Here is an 11,291-nt window from a genome sequence, read left to right on the forward strand (position 1 = left end):
CATGGAAACTGAACAGATTATTTAAATAAAATTGGTGGCTTTTAAACAGGAATGGCTTCCATAATTAGATAGTCATCAGATAAACAGTAAAATGGATAAAAAATTACCGGTGTTTTCTACGGAATGAAAGGACACAGGACTAGGTCACTGCACACATTAAAATAAATCAAACAAGCCACATCGGATATTTTTAAATATGATAGTTACGTTTTTTTTTTTCCATGAGTTTTACTGCACATGTAAAAAAACAAATATGAAGTCACAAATAATCAAAATACAAAACAATCTAAATATACAATAGGAAATGAAACCTCTATCACAACGGTTAATACAAAAGGGCTTTGCAGTCATCTCTGTTGGGAAGGAAAGGATCCTCTTCCTTTGAAGATGGTATAAAATTGTATTCATTCTCATTGTTTGGGAACCTGCTACAAGGACAACAAAACAAAAAGCAATCAGCAAACTATTTATAGCAATTAAATCGGAGGGGAGGGGGGGGGGGGTTAGTGAACTAAAACTAACAATACGCTGCACACACCTGGAACACAACTGGTTAAAGGATTACTCCAAGCACTAGGATCACTTTGCTGATTTGAAGTGGTGATGGTGTTTCATGTCTGTATGTGCAGCCTTTCAGTTTGAAACTCTACACTTACAGGTTTAAAGGCCTTTGCTGTCTGCGGTGTAACTATCTTCGGATGCATCATTTGCAGACTATAACAAGCATTCCAGGCAGTTTAATATGAATTCTGTGCATATTGGGTGTGTGTCCAGCATGCTAGGTGTGCTGACGACAGACAAACAATATTTAATCCTCAGGTCTACTGTAATTTTATGTAAAGCAAACAAAACACACAGTACATAGTATTACTGTTCATTTGCTGGTTCCCCAGATCAGCTCAAGTAAAAGCATAGCAACTTCTCTCAGCAATAACACGTTTTATATCAGAAAGATCAATAAATAACTGTTTGGCACAGATACCCCCAATAAAAGAGGACACAGTCTTCACACACACAAAGCACATCCACAAGCTAAACTGCTTTAGGGGTCTTGAGTGACTCTTGAATCATTATTTATAAAATGTCTTTAAAAGCACAGAGCTGTTCTACATACCTTGTTTGCCCCTTCTTCCTCCTCTACACCGGCCTGTGTCATCAGATCGGCAATGTTCTTCTCTAGATCATCGATTCGGGTGCTCATATCATCAAGTGGATTCAGTTAAAGAACTTTTGCAAAACAAATACAGTTAGTATTACTGTAACTGCCCTATCACATCCTACCAGCAAGCACAGGCAAGACAGCTCTAAAAACAAAGTTTATTATTTTTCCAAGATGTATAAAATGTTAACAAACGCTTTGATGCTGTATATATTTATATCTGTTACGTCATAAAGCTGTAGTGTCTAATAAAAGATATTGAGGTTTTTATTCCCCCTCCATATTGTCAGTGAGAGTGTATCAGTGTCCTTTTATAAGCAGTCTATTCACTAAAGTAAGAATTGTGTCGAAGTCAAAGTGAATTTAAAATTTAAGGACAAAGTAGCCAAACAGAAAGCATAGTTGACTTGGAGAATCTTTCCAGTTCGGCTACTTTCCCCTTGAATTTGAAATTCACTGAGAATTCCTCACAATTCCTACTTTAGGAAATAACCCTATTAGGAGGACAGGCTGCTGTCTGTAGAATATGCACGGAACACGGCAGCTCACGGTGGCATGGGGGGGGGCAATAACCCCCCCCCCCCATATCTTTTATACTAAAGGGATATGGATATTACAATGTAACTGCTGTCTGTAGAATACTCAGGGAACACAGCAACTCAAAATGAAGGGGGCAATTATCCAAACCACAATATATTTTACACTAAAGGGATCTGGACATTGCAATGTAACCCAGGGAACACAGCAGAATTCACACTGGAGGGAGGACAATTAACAACAAAAACAAGAAATAACTATGTTATACTATAGGCACTCAGATTACTTCATCTCATTGAAGGGCTGTGGGTGCATTGTTCCCGTCCCCATAACCCTGCAATGTATAACATCGCTGCTTCTGAGAAATTGCAATAATTACATTGTGGGATTAACTCCACCTCTAATGTCTGTCTATCAAACAGCGACTAGAGGTGCTTCACGGAATTTAACTCCATGAAATGACATTGAATGTTCTAACGCTTTGCATGAAGACATCCAGAATTTTCAAATCCACTATAGGAAAGCATTGATTGATACTTGCTCGGTGCCCCCTATCGGCAGGATGTCAGAGGATGAGCAAGTGACGAGGGAGCTCGGCAAAGGAAGAACCAAATGTTTAAAGTTTTTTTTAACCCTTTCAACCATGAAAGAACGAGAGGCGTTGAGCTATGGGCAGAAGGACACTATAGTGTTAGGAATAGTTTTGTGTTCCTAAAAGGGCTGTGAGTCAGTCGTACAATATGTAAAATGTTACTTTTATCATGAATGTTCTCCCTAAACTATTAATTAGCCACAGTGTGTAAAAAAAAAAAAATTAAAATAAAACATTGCGTGACAGAGTAGCAGCAATATGTAAAACTACACGAGTTCTGCAACTTGTATACAAGTCAATAGTTTCTCCTGAACATATTGGCAAAGTCTTGTAAAAGGATATTTCTCCCAATAATCTGATCGGACATAGTCTGGAACTTGTCCTGCATTTGTTGAAGCAAGTTTTGAACCTGTAATTAGAAAAAGAATAGAATTCAACATTACTTTTAGAGCGGCGTTAACTCTTTGTTGCATTAACAACAAGTTCCCTTTAGCAACAAACCTATTAAGACATACTAATCATTTTCCTTTTTTGAAATTTGTTTAAGGGACACCGGCCCTGCTCAGGAGAGATAAAAGAAGCTCTTTAGTAGAGCTCTTTGTTGTTTAGTAGTAGAGACAAGGAGTGGCATGCCCAAGATAAGCAGTCAATGGAGGAGGGGGGTGGCAGGGCTATCCTGGCACCATAACCACTACAGCATACTGTAGTGAATATTTCCTCACCAGAACAGCACCTCGGAAGTCAACACACTATGCTAAGAAAGGTTCCAAAACAGACACTTCTTTTCAGAAAGTGTGTATAGGCAGTAGTGGTGTGGCTAGGCATGCATGACTTAATGACACTAGAGTGGATTTGGTGAGGTTCTGATGCTCAGACTGACCCTTTAAATATCCATTATTACTGGATTAAGAATGTCCACGTGATTGACTAGGCAAACTTAAAGGAGAGTGAATGTGTCATATTTAACCCCTTAAGGACCAAACTTCTGGAATAAAAGGGAATCATGACATGTCACATGTCATGTGTCCTTAAGGGGTTAATAACCTATGTTCTGAAAAGACTATCATATACAGATGTTGCCATGGTAACTAGTAATTCCTTACGGCAACCTAGACATTGATCAGACGACTTACTGTTTTGATCCACAGGCAGTCCTTAGGTCATCCAGACAGCAACATATAAATATAAACACATTATATAAACATATAAATAAAAAATACCCTCCCCTCCTGTGCCGCCCGAAGCAATCTCTTTAATCACTAGGAAGTATACTAGACACTATGTAACAAATGTACAGATATCTTCTTCGAACTCAGACCTGAGGACTTTATTTTTTTTTTAAAGCTAGGAGCTGAGTGCAGACACCTCAATTTCAGTGCTACAGAAACAGGGAATATAATCCATAACAGTTACATGGCCAAAGGATAGCCACCACTGGGGCTTAGGATGAGGTCACGGGGTGCGCTGGGGGCCCTCAGGATGAGGTCACGGGGTGCGCTGGGGGCCCTCAGGATGAGGTCACGGGGTGCGCTGGGGGCCCTCAGGATGAGGTCACGGGGTGCGCTGGGGGCCCTCAGGATGAGGTCACGGGGTGCGCTGGGGGCCCTCAGGATGAGGTCACGGGGTGCGCTGGGGGCCCTCAGGATGAGGTCACGGGGTGCGCTGGGGGCCCTCAGGATGAGGTCACGGGGTGCGCTGGGGGCCCTCAGGATGAGGTCACGGGGTGCGCTGGGGGCCCTCAGGATGAGGTCACGGGGTGCGCTGGGGGCCCTCAGGATGAGGTCACGGGGTGCGCTGGGGGCCCTCAGGATGAGGTCACGGGGTGCGCTGGGGGCCCTCAGGATGAGGTCACGGGGTGCGCTGGGGGCCCTCAGGATGAGGTCACGGGGTGCGCTGGGGGCCCTCAGGATGAGGTCACGGGGTGCGCTGGGGGCCCTCAGGATGAGGTCACGGGGTGCGCTGGGGGCCCTCAGGATGAGGTCACGGGGTGCGCTGGGGGCCCTCAGGATGAGGTCACGGGGTGCGCTGGGGGCCCTCAGGATGAGGTCACGGGGTGCGCTGGGGGCCCTCAGGATGAGGTCACGGGGTGCGCTGGGGGCCCTCAGGATGAGGTCACGGGGTGCGCTGGGGGCCCTCAGGATGAGGTCACGGGGTGCGCTGGGGGCCCTCAGGATGAGGTCACGGGGTGCGCTGGGGGCCCTCAGGATGAGGTCACGGGGTGCGCTGGGGGCCCTCAGGATGAGGTCACGGGGTGCGCTGGGGGCCCTCAGGATGAGGTCACGGGGTGCGCTGGGGGCCCTCAGGATGAGGTCACGGGGTGCGCTGGGGGCCCTCAGGATGAGGTCACGGGGTGCGCTGGGGGCCCTCAGGATGAGGTCACGGGGTGCGCTGGGGGCCCTCAGGATGAGGTCACGGGGTGCGCTGGGGGCCCTCAGGATGAGGTCACGGGGTGCGCTGGGGGCCCTCAGGATGAGGTCACGGGGTGCGCTGGGGGCCCTCAGGATGAGGTCACGGGGTGCGCTGGGGGCCCTCAGGATGAGGTCACGGGGTGCGCTGGGGGCCCTCAGGATGAGGTCACGGGGTGCGCTGGGGGCCCTCAGGATGAGGTCACGGGGTGCGCTGGGGGCCCTCAGGATGAGGTCACGGGGTGCGCTGGGGGCCCTCAGGATGAGGTCACGGGGTGCGCTGGGGGCCCTCAGGATGAGGTCACGGGGTGCGCTGGGGGCCCTCAGGATGAGGTCACGGGGTGCGCTGGGGGCCCTCAGGATGAGGTCACGGGGTGCGCTGGGGGCCCTCAGGATGAGGTCACGGGGTGCGCTGGGGGCCCTCAGGATGAGGTCACGGGGTGCGCTGGGGGCCCTCAGGATGAGGTCACGGGGTGCGCTGGGGGCCCTCAGGATGAGGTCACGGGGTGCGCTGGGGGCCCTCAGGATGAGGTCACGGGGTGCGCTGGGGGCCCTCAGGATGAGGTCACGGGGTGCGCTGGGGGCCCTCAGGATGAGGTCACGGGGTGCGCTGGGGGCCCTCAGGATGAGGTCACGGGGTGCGCTGGGGGCCCTCAGGATGAGGTCACGGGGTGCGCTGGGGGCCCTCAGGATGAGGTCACGGGGTGCGCTGGGGGCCCTCAGGATGAGGTCACGGGGTGCGCTGGGGGCCCTCAGGATGAGGTCACGGGGTGCGCTGGGGGCCCTCAGGATGAGGTCACGGGGTGCGCTGGGGGCCCTCAGGATGAGGTCACGGGGTGCGCTGGGGGCCCTCAGGATGAGGTCACGGGGTGCGCTGGGGGCCCTCAGGATGAGGTCACGGGGTGCGCTGGGGGCCCTCAGGATGAGGTCACGGGGTGCGCTGGGGGCCCTCAGGATGAGGTCACGGGGTGCGCTGGGGGCCCTCAGGATGAGGTCACGGGGTGCGCTGGGGGCCCTCAGGATGAGGTCACGGGGTGCGCTGGGGGCCCTCAGGATGAGGTCACGGGGTGCGCTGGGGGCCCTCAGGATGAGGTCACGGGGTGCGCTGGGGGCCCTCAGGATGAGGTCACGGGGTGCGCTGGGGGCCCTCAGGATGAGGTCACGGGGTGCGCTGGGGGCCCTCAGGATGAGGTCACGGGGTGCGCTGGGGGCCCTCAGGATGAGGTCACGGGGTGCGCTGGGGGCCCTCAGGATGAGGTCACGGGGTGCGCTGGGGGCCCTCAGGATGAGGTCACGGGGTGCGCTGGGGGCCCTCAGGATGAGGTCACGGGGTGCGCTGGGGGCCCTCAGGATGAGGTCACGGGGTGCGCTGGGGGCCCTCAGGATGAGGTCACGGGGTGCGCTGGGGGCCCTCAGGATGAGGTCACGGGGTGCGCTGGGGGCCCTCAGGATGAGGTCACGGGGTGCGCTGGGGGCCCTCAGGATGGGGTCACGGGGTGCGCTGGGGGCCCTCAGTATGGGGTCACGGGGTGCGCTGGGGGCCCTCAGGATGGGGTCACGGGGTGCGCTGGGGGCCCTCAGGATGGGGTCACGGGGTGCGCTGGGGGCCCTCAGTATGGGGTCACGGGGTGCGCTGGGGGCCCTCAGTATGGGGTCACGGGGTGCGCTGGGGGCCCTCAGTATGGGGTCACGGGGTGCGCTGGGGGCCCTCAGTATGGGGTCACGGGGTGCGCTGGGGGCCCTCAGTATGGGGTCACGGGGTGCGCTGGGGGCCCTCAGTATGGGGTCACGGGGTGCGCTGGGGGCCCTCAGTATGGGGTCACGGGGTGCGCTGGGGGCCCTCAGTATGGGGTCACGGGGTGCGCTGGGGGCCCTCAGGATGGGGTCACGGGGTGCGCTGGGGGCCCTCAGTATGGGGTCACGGGGTGCGCTGGGGGCCCTCAGTATGGGGTCACGGGGTGCGCTGGGGGCCCTCAGGATGGGGTCACGGGGTGCGCTGGGGGCCCTCAGGATGGGGTCACGGGGTGCGCTGGGGGCCCTCAGGATGGGGTCACGGGGTGCGCTGGGGGCCCTCAGTATGGGGTCACGGGGTGCGCTGGGGGCCCTCAGGATGGGGTCACGGGGTGCGCTGGGGGCCCTCAGTATGGGGTCACGGGGTGCGCTGGGGGCCCTCAGGATGAGGTCACGGGGTGCGCTGGGGGCCCTCAGGATGAGGTCACGGGGTGCGCTGGGGGCCCTCAGGATGAGGTCACGGGGTGCGCTGGGGGCCCTCAGGATGAGGTCACGGGGTGCGCTGGGGGCCCTCAGGATGAGGTCACGGGGTGCGCTGGGGGCCCTCAGGATGAGGTCACGGGGTGCGCTGGGGGCCCTTAGGATGAGCTCACGGGGTGCGCTGGGGGCCCTTAGGATGAGGTCACGGGGTGCGCTGGGGGCCCTTAGTATGAGGTCACGGGGTGCGCTGGGGGCCCTTAGTATGAGGTCATGGGGTGCGCTGGGGGCCCTTAGTATGAGGTCATGGGGTGCGCTGGGGGCCCTTAGTATGAGGTCATGGGGTGCGCTGGGGGCCCTTAGTATGAGGTCATGGGGTGCGCTGGGGGCCCTTAGTATGAGGTCATGGGGTGCGCTGGGGGCCCTTAGTATGAGGTCATGGGGTGCGCTGGGGGCCCTTAGTATGAGGTCATGGGGTGCGCTGGGGGCCCTTAGTATGAGGTCATGGGGTGCGCTGGGGGCCCTTAGTATGAGGTCATGGGGTGCGCTGGGGGCCCTTAGTATGAGGTCATGGGGTGCGCTGGGGGCCCTTAGTATGAGGTCATGGGGTGCGCTGGGGGCCCTTAGTATGAGGTCATGGGGTGCGCTGGGGGCCCTTAGTATGAGGTCATGGGGTGCGCTGGGGGCCCTTAGTATGAGGTCATGGGGTGCGCTGGGGGCCCTTAGTATGAGGTCATGGGGTGCGCTGGGGGCCCTTAGTATGAGGTCATGGGGTGCGCTGGGGGCCCTTAGTATGAGGTCATGGGGTGCGCTGGGGGCCCTTAGTATGAGGTCATGGGGTGCGCTGGGGGCCCTTAGTATGAGGTCATGGGGTGCGCTGGGGGCCCTTAGTATGAGGTCATGGGGTGCGCTGGGGGCCCTTAGTATGAGGTCATGGGGTGCGCTGGGGGCCCTTAGTATGAGGTCATGGGGTGCGCTGGGGGCCCTTAGTATGAGGTCATGGGGTGCGCTGGGGGCCCTTAGTATGAGGTCATGGGGTGCGCTGGGGGCCCTTAGTATGAGGTCATGGGGTGCGCTGGGGGCCCTTAGTATGAGGTCATGGGGTGCGCTGGGGGCCCTTAGTATGAGGTCATGGGGTGCGCTGGGGGCCCTTAGTATGAGGTCATGGGGTGCGCTGGGGGCCCTTAGTATGAGGTCATGGGGTGCGCTGGGGGCCCTTAGTATGAGGTCATGGGGTGCGCTGGGGGCCCTTAGTATGAGGTCATGGGGTGCGCTGGGGGCCCTTAGTATGAGGTCATGGGGTGCGCTGGGGGCCCTTAGTATGAGGTCATGGGGTGCGCTGGGGGCCCTTAGTATGAGGTCATGGGGTGCGCTGGGGGCCCTTAGTATGAGGTCATGGGGTGCGCTGGGGGCCCTTAGTATGAGGTCATGGGGTGCGCTGGGGGCCCTTAGTATGAGGTCATGGGGTGCGCTGGGGGCCCTTAGTATGAGGTCATGGGGTGCGCTGGGGGCCCTTAGTATGAGGTCATGGGGTGCGCTGGGGGCCCTTAGTATGAGGTCATGGGGTGCGCTGGGGGCCCTTAGTATGAGGTCATGGGGTGCGCTGGGGGCCCTTAGTATGAGGTCATGGGGTGCGCTGGGGGCCCTTAGTATGAGGTCATGGGGTGCGCTGGGGGCCCTTAGTATGAGGTCATGGGGTGCGCTGGGGGCCCTTAGTATGAGGTCATGGGGTGCGCTGGGGGCCCTTAGTATGAGGTCATGGGGTGCGCTGGGGGCCCTTAGTATGAGGTCATGGGGTGCGCTGGGGGCCCTTAGTATGAGGTCATGGGGTGCGCTGGGGGCCCTTAGTATGAGGTCATGGGGTGCGCTGGGGGCCCTTAGTATGAGGTCATGGGGTGCGCTGGGGGCCCTTAGTATGAGGTCATGGGGTGCGCTGGGGGCCCTTAGTATGAGGTCATGGGGTGCACTGGGGGCCCTTAGTATGAGGTCATGGGGTGCACTGGGGGCCCTTAGTATGAGGTCATGGGGTGCACTGGGGGCCCTTAGTATGAGGTCATGGGGTGCACTGGGGGCCCTTAGTATGAGGTCATGGGGTGCACTGGGGGCCCTTAGTATGAGGTCATGGGGTGCACTGGGGGCCCTTAGTATGAGGTCATGGGGTGCACTGGGGGCCCTTAGTATGAGGTCATGGGGTGCACTGGGGGCCCTTAGTATGAGGTCATGGGGTGCACTGGGGGCCCTTAGTATGAGGTCATGGGGTGCACTGGGGGCCCTTAGTATGAGGTCATGGGGTGCACTGGGGGCCCTTAGTATGAGGTCATGGGGTGCACTGGGGGCCCTTAGTATGAGGTCATGGGGTGCACTGGGGGCCCTTAGTATGAGGTCATGGGGTGCACTGGGGGCCCTTAGTATGAGGTCATGGGGTGCACTGGGGGCCCTTAGTATGAGGTCATGGGGTGCACTGGGGGCCCTTAGTATGAGGTCATGGGGTGCACTGGGGGCCCTTAGTATGAGGTCATGGGGTGCACTGGGGACCCTTAGTATGAGGTCATGGGGTGCACTGGGGGCCCTTAGTATGAGGTCATGGGGTGCACTGGGGACCCTTAGTATGAGGTCATGGGGTGCACTGGGGACCCTTAGTATGAGGTCATGGGGTGCACTGGGGGCCCTTAGTATGAGGTCATGGGGTGCACTGGGGGCCCTTAGTATGAGGTTATGGGGTGCACTGGGGGCCCTTAGTATGAGGTTATGGGGTGCACTGGGGGCCCTTAGTATGAGGTTATGGGGTGCACTGGGGGCCCTTAGTATGAGGTTATGGGGTGCACTGGGGGCCCTTAGTATGAGGTTATGGGGTGCACTGGGGGCCCTTAGTATGAGGTTATGGGGTGCACTAGGGGCCCTTAGTATGAGGTTATGGGGTGCACTGGGGGCCCTTAGAATTAGGTTATGGGGTGCACTGGGGGCCCTTAGAATGAGGTTATGGGGTGCACTGTGGGCCCTTAGTATGAGGTTATGGGGTGCACTGAGGGCCCTTAGTATGAGGTTATGGGGTGCACTGGGGGCTCTTAGTATGAGGTTATGGGGTGCACTGGGGGCCCTTAGTATGAGGTTATGGGGTGCACTGGGGGCCCTTAGTATGAGGTTATGGGGTGCACTGGGGGCCCTTAGTATGAGGTTATGGGGTGCACTGGGGGCCCTTAGTATGAGGTTATGGGGTGCACTGGGGGCCCTTAGTATGAGGTTATGGGGTGCACTGGGGGCCCTTAGTATGAGGTTATGGGGTGCACTGGGGGCCCTTAGTATGAGGTTATGGGGTGCACTGGGGGCCCTTAGTATGAGGTTATGGGGTGCACTGGGGGCCCTTAGTATGAGGTTATGGGGTGCACTGGGGGCCCTTAGTATGAGGTTATGGGGTGCACTGGGGGCCCTTAGTATGAGGTTATGGGGTGCACTGGGGGCCCTTAGTATGAGGTTATGGGGTGCACTGGGGGCCCTTAGTATGAGGTTATGGGGTGCACTGGGGGCCCTTAGTATGAGGTCATGGGGTGCACTGGGGGCCCTTAGTATGAGGTCATGGGGTGCACTGGGGGCCCTTAGTATGAGGTCATGGGGTGCACTGGGGGCCCTTAGTATGAGGTCATGGGGTGCACTGGGGGCCCTTAGAATGAGGTTATGGGGTGCACTAGGGGCCCTTAGTATGAGGTCATGGGGTGCACTGGGGGCCCTTAGAATGAGGTTATGGGGTGCACTGGGGGCCCTTAGAATGAGGTTATGGGGTGCACTAGGGGTCCTTAGTATGAGGTCATGGGGTGCACTGGGGGCCCTTAGAATTAGGTTATGGGGTGCACTGAGGGCCCTTAGAATGGGGTTATGGGGTGCACTGGGGGCCCTTGGATCCCACGGCCGCCCCTCTCACCACCACAGTGAGGTCCTGCACGGTCTTAGGGTCAGTGTCCGCCATCCCGAGATCTGTCAAACCAGCTTCCGCAACGTCCGCTCAGCACAGCCGGCCAAACAACGCGATACTCAGCACAGGACTCTCCCCAGCTGCGGCAGCCTATCAGAGCGAGGGAAACAGCCAGAATGAGGCGTGGAACGCAGAGCGCGCTTCCGGCCTGTCAACGGACATCTGTTGCTAAGGAGACAGAGCGTGACGATGACGTCATCCACAGACATTACACTTGTTAGGTTGCTATGGAGATTTGTTCTTGCTGTGGATGGTTTAACTAAATGTTTTAAAAGTGTAAAAGTCTTCTCACATACTTAAACTATGCAAGGGACATATAAAGGTTTCATATATAATAATATATATTGGTTTTACATATTATATAAAGATTTTACACATTCTATAATAGTGTTCAGATATAAAGCTATTTTTTTTAATAAACAT

At 56.4% G+C, this 11,291-nt stretch overlaps 1 protein-coding gene across 1 annotated transcript; it reads right to left on the minus strand.

Moving 5' to 3' along the window:
- Positions 1-184: 184 nt before the first annotated feature.
- On the minus strand, positions 185-10,953 carry HSBP1 (heat shock factor binding protein 1). The gene is made up of 4 exons (XM_063437590.1): positions 10,818-10,953; positions 2,631-2,697; positions 1,115-1,209; positions 185-428 (listed from the first exon to the last, which is right to left on the minus strand). Exons 1-4 carry the CDS (start codon positions 10,860-10,862, stop codon positions 411-413), a joined length of 225 nt encoding a protein of 74 aa, XP_063293660.1. The 5' UTR covers positions 10,863-10,953; the 3' UTR covers positions 185-410.
- Between the last annotated feature and the right edge of the window lie 338 nt (positions 10,954-11,291).

This window comes from Pelobates fuscus, chromosome 12 (genome assembly GCF_036172605.1).
Source record: "Pelobates fuscus isolate aPelFus1 chromosome 12, aPelFus1.pri, whole genome shotgun sequence".
Classification (NCBI taxonomy): Eukaryota; Metazoa; Chordata; class Amphibia; order Anura; family Pelobatidae; genus Pelobates; species Pelobates fuscus.

Coding starts and splice junctions, on each gene's coding strand:
- HSBP1 (XM_063437590.1), bottom strand. CDS start 10,862: ATGGCGGACACTGACCCTAAGACCGTGCAGGACCTCACTGTGGTG. Junction 2,698..10,817: donor TGCAGGACCTCACTGTGGTG/GTGAGAGGGGCG, acceptor TTCTAATTACAG/GTTCAAAACTTGCTTCAACA. Junction 1,210..2,630: donor CGATCAGATTATTGGGAGAA/ATATCCTTTTAC, acceptor AACTGAATCCAC/TTGATGATATGAGCACCCGA.